The following is a 26,975-nucleotide window of genomic DNA, read 5'->3' on the forward strand; positions in this document are numbered from 1 at the left end:
GTATATTTGAACTGAATTTGAATATGTACGTGAATATGCTTTTATGAATAGAAATTGAATTCACATATGTGCAACCTATTTGTGATGCACAAATGTGTCTCACAAATGGAGTGGCATATGGACCTCCTTAATCCACGATTCCTTTATACTATCAAAATAATTATAATTAATCTACTCATAATAGTTGTGTTGGGAACAAACCTCTGTGTGCAATGGCTGCTTCTAGGTATTTTTAATTTTTTTTATGTGACGTCCTGAATGGTTGTAAGGATTTAAAGTACTTCACATAGTGTGTGTGGTGACAGTCTTCCCAATATAAATATGGGAGGGATGTTCATGTCATTAGAATGAACAGCATTGAGCTATGATGGAGCTCAGTGCAGCAGCTAGACAGCGCCGTGTGGATTTCATGCAGACATTGTAGAACTAGCGGGTTCGAGCTGGCAAACGTTTTATTTTCAGTCAGGTTTGAGTCGCTGATGTCATTCAAGTAGTTGTTGGTTTGCTTTTTTTCACTACTAAACTCCCTCAGGGTGTGTAGGCAAAGTCTCTCTTAGCGTTTTCCACCGACAGAAATCAGTTTGGACTGTCACGGCACCATTGCCATAGACACGTGGTGGTTGTCTTCCGGTTATTTATAGTATGTTACATATGTAAATAGGGGCGGGGACCGGGCGGTCGAAGTGCCACGAGCAGCTGCGCCAAATTTACCACAAGTTGGGATGTATGACGGCTACGTGTGCAGTGACATGTCTACATACAGTTTCACACATCTGAATTTTTGGTGCCCTGCAAGTTTCAGAATTTCTCCCTACCGCAAACATTTAGTATAAAAGCTGCACAGTCTTTCGTACATGAGGCCCCAGAACACATTCTCCGACAGCTTGTTGTGAGATTTTAGCTACAACTGTGTACTTTCTTTGGAAAGTAAAAGTTTATATCTTGTCCCTATACAAATAAACTAATGAATGAAAAATGTCTCACAAACCTACTTCTTAGCCTAAACATGCTAAGATCATCTTCTCTGAGAAGATTATTGACACATATAGAGTGTTACCATTGTCCTCTTTGGAGCCTTTCATAAGGTTTTGTCCTGTCCTTTAAATTTTTGAGAAATGTCCATTTTTTATGTCACTGTTGTCCCACATTTTCTCCAATTATTGATAATATGCCATGGTGTGTATATATATATATATATATATATATATATATATATATTTATGACTAATTTCTTTGTAACATGATCCTTCCTAATCTCTGTGACAAGTACAGCTTCAGGTGACATGCCACATATGATGTTGAAAAGGTTTTCCTAAGGATTTATCTTGGTCTTGTCTCTTAAAGTTGCATCACTAAAACATGATATTTTTGTTCTCAAAAGGTCAAACTCTTGCAGTATTAACACAAGATTTCTTTACTTTTTCAATAAACACTTGGTTGTGCACAAAGAAACAAAGTACTCGTTTGCGTCATAGTGTTTAATAACTCACGCAGGCTCTGAAGGATACCAAGAAAAGAAGATCTACTTCTACCTTTAAAAGTTGTTGTCATTACTCATCGAGAAATCTATTCTGTTTAGTGTTTTAGTTACAGATAAACAGGCGTCTCTTTCTAAAAGGTAAATGTAACAATCCGACAATTGACATCCACATATAATGGAAATCAATTAGCAGTGAAATGTGGACTTCATTAACACACTTAATTACTCGTTAAAGCAAGTGTTTGCCTCAGACTGGAGGGTTAATAGCACGCAGGGGAAACAATAGGGGCAGGTCTTCCCCTTCCATGCTGATAACCTTTACAATACTTCTCACAGGCAAGGTCAAACACATAAAACTTGGAACAGCTTTCTCAATAGCCAATTCCTGAGTCGGATGCCAAGTTCAACAGACCAGGGAAAGCCCAGCAGAGGGACTTTGTGTACAAGCGTAGACGTGTGAATGTGTGCTTGAGCCGCTGCTCCTGTAAACATTTTCCAAAGCGAGCTGCAAGAAGCGGAGGTAAGCAGGGCCGCAGTGGCGCCAGCCAAGAGGTGATTTCATTGCCAACCTGCCATACCCTCTTTGCCATGACCTGAGCAGCCACTCCCTGAGTCCCCCCCCCCCCACCGCCCCCCAACTCACCTCCCCTGCCTTCCACCAATATGCCACACACTCTCCATCCATCAATTCATGCCCTGCTGAATGAGTTTATCCAAAATGTCTTACACTGCATGGCTCACCTGGTTTTTACTGCACGTGACCATTTATCCAACTGGAACTTCTTGGAAACATTAAAAGAACATTAGAGCAGCAACATCAGTGCATCTAACCTTCAAGAGGTGCGTTAATGACCACCTGGTCAATGGATCATTACGCTGAGCTCAAACGCTACACTAGCCAGCTCGCATTGACACTGCATGTATTTCTCAGAGAATGCATATGAAACTGCTCAACGTTTAGGTAATTTCAGAGTGGAAAATGTTAAAAAAACATGTCTTACGTCCGCTCATGTTAAACGTTCGTAGATCTTAATAGGCGGAAAGCTTCTGTTTATGTTAAATGTATTTAAAACCCCACTCTTGTAAAAACAACACGAATGTCCTTTGTGAGAGTGTTTCTGTATGTCAGAATACACATAAACAAAGGCTTTGCTAGTACATATCAGTGTACATGTGTTTTTCCAGTTAGTCTGCTCTGTGCGAGCGGGTTGGGGTGGGATTGGGGTGGTGGAGGTTATAAAGTGGAGACTAATAGCTCTCCGGGAGACGAAGGGAGGCACAATTATGTGCAGTTTAGCAGCTAATCTGGGAGCATGGGTGAGGTCTCAGGGGACTCCTCAAGTCCTCTACTTCAAATTCCTTCTTCGATAAGCTAGACGCAGAGAGCAGAGCTGCACTGCCAAGACCTGCGTTTCTGTCTGAGTCACACAAATAAATAGAGACAAGAACACAAACCATCCTGGTAGGTGGACCTTGTCTGTGTTCTTCTATTTTTCAGCCTCCTCTGCTGAAAATAAAGCCTTTTCCAATAAAAAAAGCACCTGTGATATACTTCTTATGTCTGTAATAATCTTTCTCTCGCTCCAAGACACAAAGCCAAACATTTTGCCTTTAACACACATATTTTGGCAGGTGGAGTTTTCGCTGTCTGCCTCACTCTTACTGTATTTCATCAGTACACACACACTCAAACACACCGAGATGAACCGAACCAATCACTTCTATGCCCACTCCATCTTCGACCTCCTCTACATGTCAACTCACTTCTTAAAAGCAATCAAACTTGTTTTCAGTCGCTGTTTCCCTCACTTGTTTTAACATTGAGATCTATGCATCATTTGTACATCATGTAGACAAGGAAACTTAATGAGCTGCAGAACATCTTACGCACATCTTGTTTTCCCTCCAGCAAGGTAAGTTCATTGACAAGTAAAAGTTTTTTTTATCCTCGGTTCAGGACATACAACAAAACAATGTTTTCTTGACACAGTGCTTCACTACAATAAGTCCAAGATGTTTAAAGAGGCCCAGAGGAACTACAGCCTCTGTTCTGTTCAAGTAGAAGAAAGGCCAAGATCTACTGCAAAAAGACGGTCTAAATTAGATTATGAGATAAAGTACTGGACATATTTAGTTTGATGCACAGCACACAGGGACAGTTCAAAGGAATCACAAGGAATCACTAATGTAAAGGAATAAATATCAGTATTTTTGAAATTTACATTCCACATCTTTAATGAAGTCTAAACAAATGGCAGAGATGAATTTCAGAAAATCCACAATATAAACTATAAAAAACCGATTTGCTTTTTTTTTGTTGAAACTTTTTTAATCATAAAAAATCAAACATTTACAACACAACCAAGTACAAGCTTGATTCAGTTCAGTTTCTAAATGTGCTACACATTTATAGCACACAGAAGAGACAGAATGAGAGAATATAAATATAAAACGTAAAGAACAAATCATAATGATAAAGGTTTGGCTCAAACTTGTTCTGATTAACATTAATGTGGAGGTTGTTCTTCTCTGAGGGACTAATGGCGACAAACTCCAAATTTAAAACAATATAAATATGAAACTCTGTTTTGATGTCTGCTTTTTATTAAGAAAAAACACTCAAACAGTGCACTTTTGGAAAACTGAAATATTGATCTTGCTTTCATAGAAAAATTGCTGAATTAACTTATAACACTTGTTTTGTTTAGAAGCAATTCAGGCATGTTACTGCAAAGATAGTGGTTTGCACAGTAAAACCCACTATTCTCAGCAGTTCTGTAGTTTATAACCTGTTTACATTGTGCAACTGTAAAATTACAATGCACCTGGTAAATCTATAAACAGGACTGTAATATGAATAAGAGTGACCATTTACTGCAGTTTATACTGTTTAATTCAATAGTGGGTCTGTAAATTACAGTTGCTCAGTTTTAAATTAACACTATTTTATAGTAGTTAGCTGTACAGTATGTTTGTTAGTTTACCTTTAATTTACTTGAAACTGAAATACTAACAGTAAAAAAAATTATAGTGTTCAGCTACAACTGAATTGCTGTAATTATTATGTGCATTTTATTATCAAATTGTATTCTGTATATTTTCTATGTATTGTAATTGCCTTATTATTATTATTATTATTATTATGTGTTGTATGTAATGCAGCTACCAGATTTAAAGAAATAATGAATATTTGACAACGATTATTGGAGCAGAACTGAAACTGGCTTGAATACATAGTGCTTTTATTACTTTTACTTCTCTGTTTTTGTTTTTAAAAATATTCCACAATGGGGTTTTGATATATGCGCTACCGAACAGGCAGGTTCCAATTTCACACAAGCTTTCGTTACAAAAATGGGCCAATCGACGCCCCAGTGTTCCGCCATAGAGTTGAAAGTGTTTTTGCAGTACGCTATAATAAAGCATCAGATCAGACCAGACTGCTGCATGTCCGGCATGTTTCTTTGAATTAAAATGGCATTTGAGCATAAATGATTCAATGCCGGGTTTATATCGTTGAAATTATTATTATTTTAAATCACAATGCTCGAGGATGAAAGACTATTTTGGAAGGAGAGGTTATGTTTTTTTTTTTTTTTTTTTTGGTCTGTTTAAGAGTCGCGAAAGCAGCACAGGATGCGAGTTGGAGTTTGTTTAAAATGTGCGCTAATGACGCGCATTAATCTTACCTTGTAGGTTGGGTGCCATGGATCCCTCGGGGAAAATCCCGTCCTTCATATACACCAGGAGCTCCTCCCCCGCTTCAATGTCCCGAACAGCTTTATAATAAATCTAAGGAGAGGTGAAAAAGAAAAAAAGAAAAGAGGGGAGACTTTAAGTTCCGGTCAAGATGAAATGAATGAGAAAATAAATAAAAACAGTATGGAAGTTTTTGTTTTTTTTTTCCTTTTGATTTAAAGAACCGTGTTTCAATTTACATATTAACAAGGGTGCAAAAAAGGTTAGGTATCCTAAGGTATTAATGCAATATATAATTTATCATATATATATATATATATATATATATATATATATATATATATATATATATATATATATATATATATATATATATATATAATACACTAAACCGCCGAAGCCGTTTCACGTTCACGGGTTTCATTCCTAATTTACCAAAACTTTATTAAAAAAAATTAACAACCGATAAGAAATAATTTTAAGCTTAAAAACAAATAAAATGCGAAAAAAAAATCGGCGCTCATTCATGCTTTTAATAGATAATAAACCTGAAAAAAAAAAAAAAAACATAAATAGATTAAACCCCAGACAAAACGAAGAGAAAGGTGAAAGCACGTTAAATAGACATCCATGGCGGTAATAACTATATTAAATTGTGATTAAATTAGGTGGTTTAACTTATTTTCCATATATTTAGTCTTACCACACCAAAAAGATAAGAACGATTAATACAGAGAAAGGCCGCTCTGACCCGAAGTCTTATTTCTTAGATCTGCCAGAAAATAAATGTCTCACAGATTTAGAGACAATTAAAAAATGACAAACTTAACCAAAAATAATCAGTTTATTTATATAAAGCAATAAAATAAATAGACTTTACCGCGTTGTAAGTCACACCGTTTACAATCACACATACTGACGAAAAAATATATGTATTTGTACCACATGGGGGCGCTCTGCACCAAGTAAATAATGTCAAGGCAGCCGAAGACACCCTTCATACGCACCACAGTCTGACAAACAACAAGCCTATAGGTACACAGAGCCTGGAAAACCTAACTGTCCTTTAGAATACGAGACAGCCAAGGAGAATAAGAACATTATTATTATTATTAATATTATTATTATTAGTAGTAGTAGTAGTTTTTTTCACAACATTTAGGTAACACGCACAATCTCTGCGGGAGCGGTTTTCGACCTGACCTTTCTTTTCTCCGTGAGGCGAAAGAGTTGAGAAAGTTGCGCGGCGCTGCGGAGAGCCTCCAGCTGCAGTAGCACTTGAGTCCCGGAGGAGTTGGCGACACAACCCATCGTAAGTTTACCGTAGAGAGAGAGAGAAGGGGGGGTGGGGGAGGAATGAGAGAGAGAGCGGGACACCGCAGCGGCCAGGGCCGGGAGCAGCGGGTCGGCCAGCAGCGCTGAGGTCGCTTGGTGATGGTTCCCTCCTGCTAGATGCAGCCCGACGCTACTCTACTGGGGTATTCTCTAATCTAGTCACTGAGCGCGTCTTTGACGATGATGATGAGTCTCTCTCTCTCTCTCTCACTCGTTTTCTTTTACTCTCTCTCCCTCAGACTCCCCCCTCTCTCTCATTAGTGATTCCCTATTGCCCCTTGGTGCTCTCTCGGTTACCCGTCGGCCACTCCTCCTCGTCTTATCTCCAGCCAAAAGGATTGAGAGATCTGCGGCAAAGACCCCTCCCCGCATCTCCCAACTCAGTGGCCGCTTCGGCCGCCTGATAAATCTTTATTGATATAAATAATGGATAAAGACGCCTGGCCGGACTTGCACTCACTCTATCAGGCATTCACACCAATAACACACACATGTAGGCCAGTCAATGAAAAGGCCTCTTTGCTCTTCAAACTTTCCTTCTCAGGAGGTGATATTATTTCATTCACTTTCTGATCAACTGTTCTTTTAGGAGAGAGTTATTTGGCGTTAAACAATCAATTAGAAACTTTCATTGTTGTTTTACTGGTAATATATCCTCTGTTTGTTTAATTAATTATTTTTCTTCCCAGTAAAAGCAATTGCCTCAAAAATCACAAGTAAATCATAATTTCAAAATTGCCTAATTCTGTCATTACATGAAAACTGTGATTACATAAACATTTAAATTGTTGTTCTATTACTATATCTCCACTCACTTGAATATATTTTTTAAAGAAATTGTACCATACTGTCTACAAATATATAGAAAAAAGTAAAAAACAACTAGATCAAATACATTAAATTTTTATCTTGCAAAGATAGCAACTTTATAACTAATACCAGGCTATTGTTTCTTACTAACAAACATGGCCATTTGGTATTTAAAAGATGTAATTATTTCCTTGAAAGATTTGTATGTCTATGTGTTTTGAACATATTTTAACATGGACTTGTTTGGATTCTACATTTAGGCCTTAATTCTGTCTTGACTTCTTGCCTTCTCTGTCCAGTGTTCAGGAGACAGATGCCTCATCGATCAATGCCAACCCGTAGGGCCTGCAATAATCTCCTGCTGTGGCCTCAAACACACACACACACACACACACACACACACACACACACACACATGCAAGCAACCTTGCAACATTCTGTAGGAATTGATGGATCCATCAGAGGGTAGAAGGGCAGATCAAACAGCGTCAGAACGGGCCTCCAATTCGAAACACAAAAGATGAAGGGTTGACAAGAAGGTGGACAAGGTTCATCTTCTCTTTAAAGCCCCATCAACTCTCAATCTAACACACACACACACACACACACACTAACAGCACTCATTGCACTCTCTCAGGCGTATAAATCACTAGATGCAACCGGGCCCTATGCAGCCCCTGAATGGGTTCACTTGCACACCAGTTTTGTGTGACTATTTTGCATTATGAATGGATGTTCACTCATTCATTGGGAGTAAACGTACACAATCACATAGACACTCATAGGAAACTTGATTTGTTTTGTTTCGCCATCATTTAAAGTGTGTGAATTTTGCATGAGAGTACAATTGCATGCTGACTTAAGTGAGAAAAGTTGCTAGACATAAGTGTGTGGAAAACTGAGTGAATGCTTTCCCACCATGTCCACACAAACCACACACACACATTAGCTTTACTGGAAAAAAAAATCACAAACCCACATTATACTTCTTGCTAAACAAAATAATGTTAAATCACTGCCTGACCATAAATATCTAAATTATGCATGATTTTGCACACGTGTTCTTATCTTACATCTTTAATGACAAACAAACAAATAAATACATTTGTAGCTTCCCTTTCAAAAGGCTACTGGCTACATTTAAATTTGCCTTGTGTGCACATATTTCCATAAATCCTCATGCATTGTGCATGTTGATACAGGAAAAAAAAGCAAAATAAAAAAATCTCAGAATGGTCTGTTAAATTATACATTTTACCACTAAGTGGCTGCGTGTATGTGAGCATGTGTATGTGTATTTGGGCTATGTTTGTAAATAAATTATAGGGTCATACCAGCGAGCCACTATACCAAGCAACTGGTCAGGCAAACAAAAGCAAAACCTTTTCCATAAGAACAAACAAGTGCAAAACACATCAAAAAGCAATTGTGCACGTGGTCCCTTTCTTGCTCCGATAATTCTCCACAATTTTCTCCAGTGCCCTAATTCTTTCTTTGACATTATGTGGCAGTAACAGGGGGCACTGAGGTGAAAATCTTAAAAGGATTAGGTGGGTTGGTGTTGCCAGCCAATTGGTGCTTGTCAATCATGAGAGGCCTCAAGACAAGGCCGTGCAAGGCCCCTCTTTTTCTTCATTGGTTGTACCTTAATGTCTAAGGCCTTAATGGATGCTCTTGCCTGTCCCGTTGGTGTGATAGAGTGACAAGTGACAGATCAAGACAAGAAGACAGAGGAAAGTCAGCAAGTAACATGCGGCAAGAGGCTGAGGCAGGAAGGGGAGTGAGCCATGTAGGCAGGGATTAGAAAACAAATAAGAGCAGATTGACAGGAATGCGGGAGCACAAAGCCAAGTCATATGGATTCATTTGGCTACTGCCATGTGGTTGTCACTTATTGTTTTCTGCTCTGTGTTTTATTTTGCCCCACTCTTGCACGCTTCAAAATAAGATGCCTCAGTTCCATCTAATATAACAATAATGGTGAGTTTAGGTGAAATTGGAAATTGACCTGAAAAGGCAGACGCAGAGTAAAGCAGATTAATATCGTTAGAGTGTCAGCACAGAAATGCTAATCCATTGCAGCAGTAAGTTGTGATCCAGACATTGCATGGGTTTATTGTTAGTACCTAGTTAAGGAGTTGCTGTTTTTTATGGGCAATGGCTGGGCGTATTTCCAAAAACATCCATTGTGTCTTGGCCAAGTTTCTTTAAACAGAAACTCCTCATAAAGAAGGAGCACGCCTTGAATAATGGTTATCATGGAAATCAGGAGTGTCTGAATATTCCTTAGCCTCTTCAGTTGGGTTTTTTCTTCTTTTCTGCTTTGGCAACAGGCCCAGCTTCAGAATAACAAAACCAATCCTTGGTCATTACAGCACACGAGTGTGTTCCCTCACACACACATAAACCCTACAATTAATGGACTGAAACATTTAACCACTCCTTTTTGCTGCTTCTTATTCACATTACGGAGCTATTTTTCTTTGTTTTTACATAAGTAAAATACATCCGAGTAGAACAATGCTAGAATGTCACTCACCTGGTCTCCTGTTAGGTGACAGGCGGTGAGATTCTGCTCCTCAAATGATGGAGCAGAGCGGACGTACTTCAGCCAGCTATTGGTGGTTGCATCCGGGCCAGTGTCCAATGCAAACCTGACGTTGCCTATGTCATCCATCACCTGTTGGAGAGCAAAAGTTGCAAAGGCAATTCAGAAAATGTAAAAAATGACCAGACAATTTTAAATGAAGTTAAACAAATTAATCTTGCTTTTACATGAAAACAAGATATTTTTTTGTCTGGGCTCATTCAACAGATTAGTGTACAAAATAATAAAATTGTTAAGCCACTGATATGTATAAACACTGAATTTGATAAAACATTGCTTAAATAACTGCAAGAATATCAACAGCATTATCTGAAAATTCAGCATCTTAGCAATTTAAGGCAGAAAGCTGTGCATTTGTCTGGTGGTTTTGTTTCTGATGTCATTGTATGGTTTGCCTGGTGTCAGCAGTTCAAAAAGTTAATGGAGAGGGTGTGAGGAATCTCTGACAGTGACCTTCTCAGTTCCTCTTACTATGCTCTGGAAGGCTCTTTAAATGCCATATTGCAGCTGGAATACCATGCTAAAATGGAGTTTCCATCGCATTCCCTCTCCTGTAACTTTCTGTTAAAGTACCTCCTGGGGCTTATTTAAAAGCTATGTTATGCAGGTCTCAACATGAAGAAAAAAAAAATCTTTGATGTATGTATGTTGTTTCTGATCACCCCCATTCTGAATAACTCATGTCTGTTGGGATCAAGGGTGTGGACCTCCCTGGGTCCTGCTGGGTATGTTGCTTTTTTCTGTGATGTCACCATCTTGTTTATATATATTACCCTCTGTGGTCAAGTAATTATGAGCCAAATTATTCAGAAAGATGGTCAAGGTGTAAGTTCAAGCATCAAACAATCTGACATGAATGAATATTCATCAGTGCAGACAGCCTAGTGTAGCATGGAATCAAGTCATGATAATATGTAGTCATTGCAATATTGCAATATTTGAGTCAAAATACTGTTGATTCAGTAGCAGTGATATGCATGTGTGGTATATATGGTGTGTGAGAGCTGCAGTTCAACATATCCAAAAAATCCCAGGCATCTTGCCTTTTCCAGGGATCAAAATGTATGTCAAATGCATAGTTCGGTGATGAAGGAGCATTATTTTCCTATGGCATTGTTTCTGTTTATGCCATTGAAAAAAAAGGCAGATGGGCAGTAGTTGATTGGGGGTATAAACCTTTCCAAATAGAAGTCTGGACATTTTTTAAGAAACTTTATTCTGCTTTTTTTGAGTAAACAAATAACCTATAAAAAACCACTCTGTAGAGACTATGTCAGTTTCACATTTTAGTTGCAGAGAGCCAACATGTCAATGGGTGTTCAGACCAACTAACATCAGTCCTGACAACAAGGAAAGGAAAGAAGATAAGCAAGAGGGAGTATACAAACTGGGGCTTCTTTCACTTGTCTAATGACTTTCTCTGGCATGTATTGATCGCTCTTTGTAACCCCTGTAGCCCCCAGAGACTCCGAGAACGGGTTTCAAGTTACCCTGTTTGACAGAGAATGGAGGCGGACATAGGTTGTGGCGCAGGAGGAAGAGCAGAAGAATAGAAGAAGGCCTTATTGTGTGCTGAGAAGTGAACAGATATATGTACGACCTTGTTTTCAACATGTACCATTTATGACAAATTATGACAAATATTCTGAGTGGTAAACATACAAAAGAGTAATTAAAGAACCATTTTTGCAACTTGACACATTGAATGCCTAAGGTATAGCATATTTGTTTGTCATAGGCGATAGAGGGGAGTTTGAAGTCATTTGAATCCCCCCTAGGCTTGCAGTCTTCACCAAGTTAGGCTCTGATTTCGCCCCGCTACTGCTGCTGATACTGATACTGGGAACCAGCGTGAATCCTCCTGGGAGAACTGGCCTGAGACAGAGCAAAACTCCTCTAATTACAACAACCAATCAACCTAGTCTGAATACAGCACTGACCTTTGGCTTGACTCTCTGCACTCCTAATCACAGTCAAATCTCTGCTGAAGGAAGCCGAGGTGCGATAGAGAAGAACCAACTAGCCTTCTGACATTTTTAGATGTGCAAAGATTGCGGATTTCTCCAACTTTGTAAAGGTACGTTCACGTTTTAACTTTTATCACCCGCTAGTAAAGTGTGGATGACCGCTTCTTGCTTTTTGAGTTAGCGTGTGCAGAAGGTGAGTTTTTGTGGGTGGGGTACAGGTGCCAAGTTTAGTGAATAAATATATTCTGGGTCTGGATGAATGTGTGGAAGTGTGGCTTGTATGAGTGCAGCAACAGTTTGGGGAGAAGGCAGGGAGGCATGCATGGTTGAGGTAGTAACAGCGATGTTTTGCCCCAAGGTGTGAGCTTACCCGCCTTGTTAGCGGGGCTTTTCCTAGAATAACAATGCCTGTTGGTGCCTTGGATAAAAATAATTGTTCAATCCGTCAACGAATGCTGAATTGAACTGTTAATCTTTATTCCACAAAGGTGAAAAAAGGCAAAAAAAAAAAAAAAAAAAGACAGGGGTTCCTCTTGTGTGCTCTCATATTGCTCATATATTTGCTGATCATGAGAGGTAGTAAAAAACCTGTATTCAAATCGGTTCCTTCTTTTATCTTTCCTTTATTGCATTTAGATATGTTTAAAAGCTTTTGATGGGAAATAGTTCACATCCTTCACACCTCTGTCCACTGTCCGTTCTAATCCCAGTTTACAACCCAGCCTGATAAAGTCCAGACCTTTTTTATGTGTTAAAACAGTCTCCGAAAACTAACCAGGCAGACCCTCTCAACACACACACGCTCACTGACTCAGCCTAATATCCTCTCTGCAGCTGGTGGAGTCAGAGTGCACTTGTCATGGCATTACTGGGGAACTGCAACAGGTATTATACATGTTTTATTAACATATGTTAAAAATGAAGCTAATCTCCAGATGGAGACTATTGTTAAATCAACATACTATCCTTGCATTTTCCATACACATTTATTTTACCTCCTCCCACCAGCCTAGCTCTTGCACACTCATCCAATGTTCCTAACATGAACTTAATGAGCAGCAGACCAGTGTTGGTTGTGTGCTTTTCTTTTTTTGTATCTTGGTTGGCACATGTGTGTCTTTCTCTCTCTGTGTGTGTTGTCAGGGAGGCCTGCTAACACCATGTCTATGGGTGGAAGCCTGATTTATAAGGCCTTAAATGAGGGGCAACAGAGAAGGAGAGCCAGAACAAGCTTTTGGCTGATTGTTTGTTTATTTACCTTTACCTTTCTTTTTCATTCACTCCACCTCCCTCCATGTACACAAATTACAAAGAGCAGGAGGAAGGAAGAGGAGAACCCGGCTTGAAATCAGCTCCACGAAATCAGCTCCACGTGTGAAAAGGGGTTTCAACAAAACAAAAGCAAACTTAGCTACCCTGAATTTCCCCAGAAACTGTTCAGACTGGAAAGAAAAGGCCATAACTAAAATATGCTATTTTCATGCAATCCTTTGCTAAACTGTTTACATCACCAAATTCATATTCTGTCCCATTGCAACAATAAACCTTAAATGTACTTTGGGAGGGATTTTATGTTATAGAGGAACACAAAGCAGCATGTGACAAATGTGACAAGTGTGAGGTGAATTTGTATTCAGAATATTTTGTAAAACCATCTGTTGCTGTAGTTACAGCTTCAAATCTTCTGAGGTATGTCTTCATTGTGATTGTTGAACAAAAGCATACCTACAGATCAATGCTGCCACTACCATGCATCACTGTTGGGATAGTTTGTTAAGGATTGGGGTCAGTGTTATATTTTCACCATAGATTTTATTTTGCATCTAAGTCAAAATGTTCAGTTTTGGGTTCGTCTGACCAGAGTGCCTTTTTCCACATGTTTGCTTGCTTGTGGCAAATGTTAAACTGGACTTATTTTCTCTAGAGTTAGGTTGCCCCACTTATCCTTTAAGCTGGATGGTCATGTCTTGGTATGTTTGTAGGAATGCCATATTCTTTTCATTTTTAGATGACAGATCTAACAAGACTTTTTAAAATAGACAGATAACCTAATCCCGCTCTAATCCTCTCCACAATTCTATCCCTGACCTGTCAGATGTGTTCTGTAGTCTTCATCATGCTGTATGTTCACTAATGTTCTTTTACAAACCTCTGAGGCCTTCACAGAGAAGCTGTATTTATATTGAGACTGCATTACACACAGGTGGAGTCCATTTAGTTATAATTAGATGACTTCTGAAGGCAAATGGTTGCACTACATTTTATTTAGGGATTTCAGTGTAAAGAGAGCTAAATACTGCTGTCTAATAGGCTGGTGCAGTTGGTAGCAATGTTGCCTTGCAACAAGAGGATCCAGGGTTTATATCCCAGCCTGGAATCTTTCTGCATGGAGCTTGCATGTTCTCTCTGTGCATGTGTGGGCTCTCTCTTGGTACCCCAGCTTTCTCCCACAATCCAAAAACATGACAGTCATTCTAATTTGCCCATAGGTATAAGTGAGTACATGTGTGGATGTGACTGTTTGTCCTGTGCTTCTCTATGTTGCCTTGTGATGGACTGGTGACCTGTCCAGGGTGTACTCCCTCTCTCGCCTAATAACTGCTGGAGATAGGCACCAAAACAGATTGGACTGTATTTTCAAAGCCATTTCTGAATTTGGCTTGATACTTGGATCTAAACAAAATTGTGAAATGTCAAGATGCAACACTGTTAAAATGTTATGCAAGATTTTATTCAGACATTCGTAGGACTAAAGGGCAAACAGGAGAAGTTGCATATTTCATATTATAATAATCGTTTTTATTTAGTAATTGCTAGGGTAAATTTTTACTTAACAGACATGCCCACATTGTCACGTTATTACCGATTAAAAAAAGACGAGAAAATAGGATGAAAGTCAGTAAAATGACGAATTCCAAGTTTATTTATCATCCTCCTTTTCTAATCTAGAACTTGATCTGCAGTTTGTCTTGATTAAACACAATCAAAAAATGACTCACTTGAGACTACACACACATACACCCACACACACACACAGATACGTACCAACGCACACCCGCTTACACAAAGACACAATAAGATTTCTCTGAAAGAGGAGCGGCTCTAAGTGGACAGGATGCAGAGCAAACTCCACAGGAAGCCCTGATAAGAGCACGACACTTATATCGCCCCTCACAACACAAAGGGGAACCTTTGACAGCTAGGAACCTTTAATGGCTGTCTCGGCATGCCCTCTCCTCCGCCAGTTATATCTGACGGATGTCTGCGGAGCGCTGGGCTGAATTAGTAGAGAGAAGTTGCCTGTACGGGTAGACATTGGTGACAAGGTACATATTATTTTCTCTTTGATGGAGAGCAGAAAATGGAAATGGCTGCTCAGAGTGTGGTGGTGATTGTGATTTTGATGGGAGATGAAGCTAGAAGCAGACTTACAGCATGTGAGACGTAACTGCCGAGTAACTGTGTGTCTCTGAGAGAATATTTTTATAAGGTGTGATCATGGTGCTTTTGTTGCACAAGCCTCGTTTTTTCAATGTGTGAACACACCCTAGTTTGCATTCATTTGTATACATGTGGGGTAGAGAGCAAAGCAAGTTTTGTCATTCTAAGAGAAGACAACCTTGAGTAACGTAGAGTGAAACATAAAGAGAAAATGCTCTTTTTAAACAGATGTTATCAGAGGAAATTTGGGGAAAAACAGGGAAAAGACCTCTGTAAACATTTAGAGTGAAGGCTTATTCTGCTTTGGTTTACCTGCACATATCCTGGGGAAGTTGCAGAGTAATAAAACATGTTGTTTACAGGTGGAAGGAAGAAACAGGGACTGAATTGTTTACATCTAGTTTTTTTTTTTTTCTTAATTTTTGCATATTCGTAAAGAAAACCAAAGAACAACAATGAAACTAGGGCTACTGGATGGGATGCATTTCCTTTTAAAGGAGGTAGGGGGCAGCCTGGCATGAAAGCTCTTTAAGTAGAGGAGCAGAGATGGGAAATGAAACTTCCCTTGCTCTCTGCAGCTGCAGACCTTTACTGTAAATATACATAAACACAAGGCTGGTGCGGCTGTAGAGAATATGAGTCTGGGTGTTGGGGAATTACATGCACTCACACACATATATTCTGTGTACTACCCCAGCCGAAAAAGACAGACATGGAAACACGACAGTGACAGTGACAGATTGAGTGGCTGTGAAGCAGGCTGCAGAGTTGGTTGTTAGAAGTGTTACAAATTAAGGTGCAGTACGACTGAAAGGAAATAAAGAGGTGTGGGTTGGAGTTTGTATCCTTTCTGGAAATGGGTCTGTTTCCAGTTGGGAGCCCCCCTTTAACATGCACACACACACACACACACACACACCCCCACACACACACACACACACACACACCAACAGGCATACTAATAAAGAGACTGATAGAGTGCAGATCATGAAAACACTCCAGTGTGTTTGTATGTCCTCATTCGCATGAGTGTATCTGTGTGTGCGTGTATATGCGTGTTTGTGTTTGTGTGTGTGATGGATGGGGTCCTGCAGAGAAGACCCTAGCCCTGCCATATCACTCAACAGTCTAAATGAGTGTATGTCTGCTCTCATTTGTGTGTGCATGGAGGTGAGAGGTGAACAAGCTCACAAGGGGTCCTGCCATGAAACTTTGTCTGAGAGAAGGTGGGGAGGGGGGGGGCAGCATAAAAGAGATTATTCTTATTTTAATAGTTTTAGTAGACAGTAGCTCTGATTAAGTGCATTGTGGAAATGCCGTAAAATACAATGGGATGATGGAAAAGAGAAGGACAAAAAAGTAGTATGCAAATAAGTGGGAAATCCCTGATGCTGTACAATTTCCTCCATTTTTTGCAACTGTTTTGCACCCGCTATTTGCTTTATTTCTGTACTGGATTCACAAAGCATGTTGCATTAAGCACATGCAGACTAACATCAGGTTGCAGTCATTCAGCCACAAACACAGCAGATGCAGCAAAGTCATCAAGCATTTACAAAAAGTGTTTTACTTTTTTTTTGTTTTTTAAATTAACATAGAACTTGAGGTCCTGACCCGATGAGGCATTATTCCAAACTTTAGGAACAACACATAGCTGAAGGAATCATGTCAATGGTTTTTCCACATAAAGAAGTCATTTTCAAGGTTGTAAAAGACAGTTAAATGATGCATCGCTTTAACCGATTGATAAAAAAATAAAATAAACCAAACAACAAAAATGCATATTAGTCTGTACACATATACTATCTTGTAATCGTATATTAATAATATAAACATGTGTACAATCATATGCCGTATAAAAAACATTTTCAGTTTCTATTACAGGGAGTCAAGTAAAAAAAAGATTTCTCTGGTCATTTCTCCTAATTTGCTTCTTTAGATCTACTGTTTATTTACCTCTGCATGTAAAACATACCTCTGTTGAAACGTCCTACAATCATCACGCTTGTACTATGTGTTTGAAACAGGGTCATCATCATTTTCAACACAATTTAGATGATTAGAAGGATTTATCTTGTAAGAATATCAGACACACCATAATGGAAGAGAAAATGAATTCCACCTTCCTTTACATAACTGATGTGTTTCTTTTTGTAAATCTCTTCTGTTCTTTTCCTGCTCGGAAATGACTATTTACAGACGCTATTTATTTCTGCGCAATCTGTGTAATGGGACACACAAACTCAGGTTTAAACACATTTAGCACCAATAAGTACCTCGGTGAATTTGTCCCTAAGTTCTTTGTAGAAGTTTGTAAAACTGTGTTGCAAATGTTAACATTTGTGAATGAAGTTGATGGGACAGAACATGTAGAAATGACTGAGTAGGAGATAAATAGGAGCTTAAAACAGTATGACAAAATGGAAAAGAAATCAGTAGTAAAAAATCTGTAATATTGGTTGGAAAACATAGCCTTTATTTATTGTAATGAACCAATATCAGTTACCATGTAACTCACAGGTAATTATAAAAACTGGTAAAATAAATATATAAACCGTGAATAAGTCTTAAAAATAAGAAGTACACAGAATGGCTAAGAGAAAAACATTGTTAAGAAAATGTGCAACCACACCGCCTACCTTGTTTCATCATTTTAAAAAGCTGAACTAATGGAGACTCAATATACGGCTGTTCATAAAGTACCAGACAAATGAGTTTCAGTTCATTCTAAATTGTACGTTCACCACGTTTCATTAGAAGGGAACCTGTTTCTACCAGCTCTTATGGTGACTTTAAACTTACTTAAAAAACAAAAACTTTATATCAATTGAAAATGCATTTGTAAAACATGTTTAAAAACAACAAAAGTTGACCAAAGTGCTTAACAATTTAGCTCCAAAAAAATAAACCAATCAAACAAATACATAATAAAAAAACAAGTAAATAAAACACATACCAATCAATAGCCAAATAGGGTCTCATATTCTGCTATTTACAATTTAAAATTAGTTTCTAAAGAATTTGCATTTCAGGATTTTAGTTACCATATGAGTTTAGGTAAGGATCAACACTTTCTAGGGACTACACACAGAGACGACTATTTTGTATAGTTAGGAGCACTAATTGCTTATATAAGATTCAAAAGAGAGCTAAAAATGTAAACTCCATAGTGTTTGTTTTAAAATAGTTAAAGACTGTTTTACGACAACTGCTGTCTCACATCTGGCACATTGCCGATGCTCTTGATAGAGAAAAATTAATAGATTGTGGCAGGAAGAACAGAAAGAAACATTTTGAAAGTTTAAAAGTGTTTTATCTTGTTTTGTTACAGTTGTTAAAGATAAACTGTCAATTGGCTAGAATTGGTATCTAGTGTCAAAGTTTTACTCATATTGTATAATGGAAATTGCCAACCAACTCTAATTGGTCTCCGCTGTCTTCAGCTTTGTTCTGGGTCTCATCTTTCATCGATGTTTAGGTAGGTGCTGTAACATTCAAACATTCTTGTTTATCAGCTCCTTTCAGCTTACTCTTAAATCAGTGAAAAAATATTGAGTCCAAATAAAGAGAAAAGGCAGCCAAGTCAAAGTGTTTCATCAGGAGGAGCCATGCTGTGAGGAAAGATTGAGCCTTTAAAAATAAAGTGGATCAGAATGTGTGTGTGTGTGTGTGTGTGTGTGTGTGTGTGTGTGTGTGTGTGTGTATAAAGGCTATTAATGATACTGGTAACAGTACACCTGTGTAGCCATGTCTGGCAGCCTAATGACAGCTAAAAAGGAGGCAGGCTGTAAATCCACACACACCAACACAGCTCAAACACACATTACCAGGCTACAGTGTTTAAGTCTAATATAGATTATAACCCAATTACAGATTGTCTCTTTTAAAGAAAAAGGTAAATACTGATCTGAAAGCTCTGTGTTTTTTTTTTTTTTTTTTTTGACTGTGATGTAGCTAAAGTATATGCAGTCAAGGTATCTGAGAGTGTATGTGCAGTGAGGGTAAAGGTGAGTGAAGGCGTGTAAAACGTGACCCATTTTATCAGACCAGGGCAGCCTTCAAAATAATTAAAAACTTGGCAGGCAGGTGGGCAGGCCAGAGAGGGCCTGGGGCCTTGTAAAAGCCATCTGGGTTGTAGCGTGAGTGTGAATGTGCTTGCAAACATGTGTCTACGTTGCATCGAGTGTCAGAATCTGGTCCAGCTCACTAATGACCCAACTCTTTTACCTTGTATTAAATCAGAGTAACACAGCTATCATCTGCAGTGAGTGTGCATGCATCACACTGAAAATATGCATGCAAAACATACCAGTGCTTATTTCCCATCTTCTGCAGCAATTTTATTAGAATCAAAGTTTTACTCGTTAGGCTTACCCACTAGTAAATATTTCTATTTTGTTTGTCAAAAAACACCAGAAGAGATCTTTTTATGTATTATTAAAACAAATCTTCAGCCAATCCAGGTTATTTTTAGCACCACGCCACTATTTCTACCTCAGCACCCCTGCAGCTTATCTAAATGAGCAGGTTGCCATGTGCAGGGTTGCCAGGTTAGGGTAACTTACAACAGGAAGTGTGCACATTTTAAGAGAGGAGAGTCGTTGAGTTTTTAGACTGGACCTCGTTAATGAAATGGCTTTGTGTTATTTATAGCCTCCTGTTAAAAGGCCGCACAAGTGTGTGCACGAGTGTTTCTGTGTGTGCACGCTTCAGCGTGGACGCTTGATTAGACCGTATTGTATATGTTCTGTGGCTGCAAGCACATCAATGATACTTTAAATGTATATACGCATGGTTTTTTTAGTATGTGCGACACTTTTATTGTTCATGTGTAAAGATGCAGCCATCACCTATGTCTGTTTTACCGTTCCTCCAGCTTTTACAGGCAGATTTTTACAATATGTATTCAGGGCAATTACTGAGCAGATATATTGGCTCATTATTTTGAAGCAGGTGCAGTGTAAATGGGAAAATATATGAACAGTACATCAGGGTCATGTACACTCTCTATGCGCAGTGTTTGAAGTGGAACAGCCAGATTTAAGTATGAAAAAAAAAGTCTCTTAAAGCCCAAATAAGGCACCATTTCTGACTCAATCAAATAAATAATGTAGTCAATGAAGACTTTTCTCTGAAAATCACAATTGAAACTAATCATTTTTAAACTAAAGTTAATTCCTACAGGTTGATTTTAATCAATAAATGACGTCACCAGTGAAATGGCAATGTACATGTCATTGTAATGGAAACCATAGGAAAGAAGAATTATTGCCATGGGAGACATGAAGTCTCTCATGACCTACAGTAAGTAGCCCTATGAACCCTGACTACATTAACTTTCTCCTGTTGATTAGTGTTTTTCAATAATTTAAGGCATATGGCACATATTTACCAGGGAAGCCAACAAATGTGAAACATGCCATATTTACTTTGCATAGACCTTAAACTGAGGTAGATGCACGTTTATGTGGATTATTCTTGTCTCCCGTCTAATAACAAAACACGTATACAGACATACTGATAGAAATGTCCTAGTCCAAGAACTTTTATTTCTAAACACTGTTTCAACTATTACGATACCACAAAATCAGGCCAACACAGCTTGTTTCTTTAAAGTGGAGCCTATAATACACACCACTCATCACAATGTTCCTCTTCCCTGTCAAGATTTTACACAGGGAGAAAAACACAATACAAAACTTCCTGAGCTCCAGCAAAGCAGCTAAATCACTCAAGTGGTATGAATCCATTCCAAGAGTAATGGCAAATAATAATGAGGCGAGGAAGCGCACATTCAATGCCGACACAACTTGACCTCCACTCTATCGACTGACATGGGAAGCAAGACACAAAAAAGGACAATTCCTGGAACTGTTTAAACACAAACAGAGACTTTGTAAAAGAATGCAGTGCTATCAATTATTTTTTAACATTCAAATAAAGGAGAACCTTTGAGGTAGGCCACTGAAAGATGAGATGTGGGGAACAATGCTACATTAGGAGCTTCTAATAAGCTGCAGCAAACGAACACATCCCAATATTGATGTAGAGGTCATAATGAAAGATGGCAGCAGATTGGAGAAGTAAATCTATGAATAACCATATTTCTCATGATCCAACCCAGACCGTTCCAAAGATAGTTCAGATTATTTTTCCCCCTCTTCCTGAGCTCCTGCTTAATATCAATTCTAAACAATCTATTTTGAATATCAGAGAAGCTGACTGACATAAAACAGAAGATGTCTCATCAACCTCCAACCATTTTCCTTAAATTTTACTTTTAGCAATAAGTAATTGATGAAATGTACTGTCCTTGAACAACAAGATCAAATACGCGAACTCTGTGATGTGCAGAACATGCCACTCAAAGCAGAGGCAGTGGGGGAATGAAAGCTACGCACATTGCTCTTTTTATCTTTGTTTTCTTCTTATCTTGGTTCTGATCACCTGTAGTCTACCCAAGTTTCTGCAGGAGACTTAAATTTGAGAGCTAGAATGAACAAAAAATGCTAAGTGGCTGAATTTGGTGCCAAAAAAGGGATTGTAGTGTGGTTGGCCAGGACAGCATGTGGCAGAGCCCCTGCGTGGCTGCAGGCTGGGAGGCTTATTGGAACCATCTGAGCAGAAGGTTTTGTTATAAAAACCAGACTCCGCTTTTCCTCTCTCTCCATCTCCTCTTCTTGCTCACCTATGGCATATAGCCAGCATTTACTGATGACCCAAGATTAAATGTTTTACCTCAGAATCAAATGACTTTAAAAAGCTAAATGGCTCATTATTCAATCACAGCACAGCTTAAAATATCAGGTATGGCAACATTCAGTTTTAAAGTCATTTTTACTTAAAATAGCTAACTTTTTTCTTTTTTCTTTTATGAATTTTGTAAAACTATCTAAGAAAAGTGTTCAAATAAAAATCTGAAAAGTGTTTATTCAACCTCTTTACTCTGTTACAGGTGAATAAGTGCCACAAACCATTTGTTTGCTTTGTAGGACACAAAGTAAACGTGGAAAAAGCTGCTTTTGTCAGATAAAGTGGAAGGAAAATGACACAGGTTTTAAAAAATATGCACAATATAGGTAAGATACACAAGACATAAAGTAGATCCACTTTACAAATCAAGCACTTCAACACTTTATTACAAGTAAAGATTTGGGCATAGATTGCTTTTTCAAGGTAACGGAGGAAAGAAGAAGTCCTGATGTAGGAGTTTGATTTGGTGCTTTAATCTACTTTTGTGTTTCAGCATTTCCGCCAAAAAATAAATAAATCTGAAAAGTCTGGCATGTAATTGTATTCAGCCCCCTTAACTCCGATAGCCCTACATAAAACCCAGTGAAAGTAATTGCCTTCAGAAAGCACCTGATTCCAAAGAGGTTCTACCTGTGTGTGATTTAACCTCAGTATAAATACGATTTCACTTAAGTAAACTCCAAATTAAACCATCTTGCTTCTTTCAGATGGAAGTGATAATAATGTTTAAAGTGGCCCAACCAAATTCCCTGATAGAAAATGTGAGGAGGGAGCTGAAAAAAAAATACAACTAATGACAGTCTTAAAGATAACTGACTTTAATGCAATCTATCTTTTTTGCTGTACAGAAATGTTCATAGAAATTGCAACTTGTATTTGTTTCAGAGGTGTGTGTGGGATTGCCCTGCTTAGTATCATCAGCCATTGCCGCAACTGTATAAATGACGGGCTTCTTCTCATCTTGAATTGGATATAAATCTAAATACTTCATGTCTGTTCTTAAGCACAATGTTAGTGTGATGGCTAAATGTACTGCATATGTCTCTGAGCCTGTGCACTCCCCTATTCTTCTCCCCACTAGCACCTGTGAGTAGCCAGGACATGAGGGCCAATAAAGCTTTTTCTCTCCTTAGGCCTGCTGGGGAGAAAAAGAGGAAAACCCCTATTTCACTGTTGTGTAAACCATTGTTTCATTTCCATACTTCTATCTGCCTCTTTTGGCTCAAACATTTCACAGGCTTTTTGGCTCCCATTCAAGTGTGAACACAATACAGCCAAAGAGATCACAGTTCGCACCTCTTGGCCTGCACAGGGCACCCACAGCTACTGCTTTTTTGGTCAAACTTTGATTACAACCATCACAACAACCATATCTACAGCTTTCTGTTCTTTAGTCTTAATTTATACAAACAAGGCTGTACAGATCAACACTACTGGGCTCCATTCAACGTCCCATCATCTTAATTTTAACCTAACTTTTGTTCTCTGGGCCACAATGTGTCAGTAATGAATCCCACTTGACTACCCCCTCACCAAGGGGCCCATATATCTAACTTTTAATTAGGAAAGCTCATCCCCTGTCCTGAGAAAGAGGTAAACGGTTGGGGGTACCTATAGGGAAGGAGTGTATGTGTTACTGGAGAGGCCGGCATCCATCTGGTTTGTATTAAACTTAATATTATGAGTGTCAGTGGCCAAGGCCTGCTTGATGGCTATCAATCTGCCTTTTAATGTATGGAGGACTTAATGCATATGGGATTCCCCACATTAAGGCGATTAGGGCTTGTGGATGAAATGAGGTCCATGTGGAGCTACAAAAATATCTTATGGGCTTACTGTAAACAGCACTTGTTAGTGTTTATGACAATTTATACACTACATAAAGATTTTGCTCAAATAAGATGTAGACCTGTCAAACAAGAAGGACTCATTAACCACATATGAAATTAATCAAACTTTGGGTTCGATGTTGCGTGACGTAAATGAGACAGAAGAAGAGATGGGGTGACAGAAGGAGATAAATGGGAAGGAGGAGCAGCTGTTGACACAAGCCTTCCCCTCTCTGTCAGATAAGAGATAACCAGGCAGTCTGTGTTTACGTACACCATTAGTAGTGCCATCAATCACATCAGCTCACATCCACACCCACAGAGAGGGGTACAGAGGATTACTGGAGGATGACACAGCACATTGCTCTTTCACTGCTTCAGGCATCCAACATCCTTTTCTTTACTCTGCACACCACTGAGCCCATATAGACATAATATTTGCAACATGCAGTGCCCATCTGGAATTATTTGCTCCCTGATAAAGACGTGTACAAACTCATATAAAAAATGGTTGTGGAGGTAATGATGACCTCAAGATGTTCCTCTTTGTTACAGTTCTCTAACAGTGAGCTTTGAAGATTTTTTTTTATCTCCCCTATCTTGTGTGTATATATATATATATATATATATATATATATATATATATGAACACACCTTCTCATTCAAAGGGTTGTCTTTATTTTCATAACTATGAATATTGTAGCTTCACACCTAAGGAATCAAGACTATGAATTAACACATGTGGAATTATATACTGAACAAAAAAGTGTGTAACAGCTGAAAATATGTCTTATATTCTAGGTTCTTCAAAGTAGCCACCTTTTGCTTTGATTACTGCTCCGCACACTCTTGGCATTCTGTTGATGAGCTTCAAAAGGCACTCACCTGAAATAGTTTTCACTTCACAGGTGTGCCCTGTTAGGTTTAATAAGTGGGATTTCAAGCCTTATAAATGGGGTTGGGACCATCAGTTGTGTTGTGCAGGAGGTGGATACAGTACACAGCTGATAGTCCTACTGAATAGACTGTTAGAATTTGTATTATGGGAAGAAAAAAACAGCTAAGTAAAGAAAAACGAGTGGCCATCATTACTTTAAGAAATGAAGGTCAGTCAGTCTGAACAATTGGGAAAACTTTGAAAGTGTCCCCAAGTGCAGTCACAAAAACCATCAAGCGCTACAAAGAAACTGGCTCACATGAGGACTGCCCCAGGAAAGGAAGACCAAGAGTCACCTCTGCTGCGGACGATAAGTTAATCCGAGTCACCAGCCTCAGAAATCGCAGGTTAACAGCAGCTCAGATTAGAGAACAGGTCAATGCCACACAGAGTTCTAGAAGCAGACACATCTCTAGAACAACTGTTAAGAGGAGACTGTGTGAATCAGGCCTTCATGGTAAAATAGCTGCTAGGGAACCACTGCTGACGACAGGCAACAAGCAGAAGAGACTTGTTTGAGCTAAAGAACACAAGGAATGGACATTAGACCAGTGGAAATCTGTGCTTTGGTCTGATCAGTCCAAGTTTGAGATCTTTGGTTCCAACCACTGTGTCTTTATGCGGCACAAAAGAGGTGAACAGATGGACTCTACATCAAACGAAACCCACTCTGCAAAACAAAATATTATGTATCTTGTCAGAAAAATTAAGAGACAAAATTTAACCGTTAACTGATTTAGGTGGATGGATGGATTTCAACAATATTTTTGAGAAACTACTTCAGTCCAGGTTTGACCTGTTTGTATAGATACAGAAAATACTTTTCTGTGTTTTATTTATTTTTTTACAAATCGAATAAAGGTTTCCCATATATCAAAATATTGAAGTTTTGTTTAGATCATCCTTTTTCATTGAAATAACCAATAAGAAACTCCTTCAGGGCTCAACTATCAGACTATTTTAATTATATATATTTTTTCGTTGTTGCAGTCCCACAGGCCATGTCTTCCTGGGCAGAAAGCCAGATCACTTATATCAAAAACTGCAACTGAATGTGATATAAATTATTTTGTTAAAAGTCTTCGTCTTCGTCTTTGTCGTCTTCTGCTTTATCCGTTACCGGGTCGTGGGGGCAGCAGACTCAGCAGAGACGACCAGATGTCCCTCTTCCCAGACACCTCCTCCAGCTCCTCCGGGGGGAGCCCAAGGCATTCCCAGGTCAGCCGAGAGACATAGTCCCTCCAGTGTGTCCTGGGCCATCTCCTGGGCCTCCTCCCGGTGGGACGTACCTGGAACACCTCCCAAGGAAGGCGTCCAGGAGGCATCCGATATAGATGCCCGATTCTACCTCAACTGGCTCCTCTCAATGTGGAGGAGCAGCGACTCTACCCCGAGCCCCTCCTGGATGGTTGAGCTCCTACGGAGGAAGCTCATTTCAGCCGCTTGTATCCGGGATCTCGTTCTTTTGGTCATGACCCAAAGTTCATGGCCATAGGTGAGGGTAGGGACGTAGACCGAGAGCTTCACTTTTCGGCTCAGCTCTCTCTTCACCACAACGGACCGGCACAGCGTCCCCATTACTGCGGCAGCCGCACCGATCCGTCTGTCGACCTCCCGCTGCATTCTTCCCTCACTCGTGAACAAGACCCCGAGATACTTAAACTCCTCCGCTTGAGGCAGGAACTCCCCTCCAATCTGAAGAGGACAAGCCACCCCTTTCCAGTCAAGAACCATGGCCTCGGACTTGGAGGAGCTGATCTTCACCCCAGCCGCTTCACACTCAGCTATGAACCGCCCCAGCGCAGCGTCTTGGCTAGAGGGGGCCAGCAGGACCACGTCATCCGCAAAAAGAAGAGGCGACATCCACTGGTCCCCAAACCAGACCCCCTCCGGCCCTTGGCTGCGCCTAGAAATCCTGTCCATAAAAGTTATGAACAGGACTGGTGACAAAGGGCAGCCCTGCCGGAGTTCAACCTGCACAGGGAACAGGTCTGGCTTAGTGCCAGCAATGCGGACGAAACTCCTGCTCCGCTTGAACAGAGACCGGATGGCCCCTAATAAAGGGCCCCCAATTCCATACTCCTGGAGCACCCCCCACAGGGCACCACAATGGACA

General features: G+C 39.4%; 1 protein-coding gene across 4 annotated transcripts in view; it reads right to left on the reverse strand.

Moving 5' to 3' along the window:
- Nucleotides 1-26,975, reverse strand: part of prdm16 (PR domain containing 16) — a 259,292-nt gene that overhangs the window by 21,035 nt on the left and 211,282 nt on the right. For all 4 annotated transcript variants that reach the window (XM_047376365.1, XM_047376348.1, XM_047376341.1 and 1 more), the window contains exons 4-5: nt 9,864-10,004; nt 5,170-5,272 (exon numbers count right to left, since the gene is read on the reverse strand). In XM_047376365.1, coding sequence (XP_047232321.1) covers nt 5,170-5,272; nt 9,864-10,004 — 244 coding nt within the window. The remainder of the gene's footprint in view (nt 1-5,169; nt 5,273-9,863; nt 10,005-26,975) is intronic.

This window comes from Girardinichthys multiradiatus, chromosome 1 (assembly GCF_021462225.1).
Source record: "Girardinichthys multiradiatus isolate DD_20200921_A chromosome 1, DD_fGirMul_XY1, whole genome shotgun sequence".
Classification (NCBI taxonomy): Eukaryota; Metazoa; Chordata; class Actinopteri; order Cyprinodontiformes; family Goodeidae; genus Girardinichthys; species Girardinichthys multiradiatus.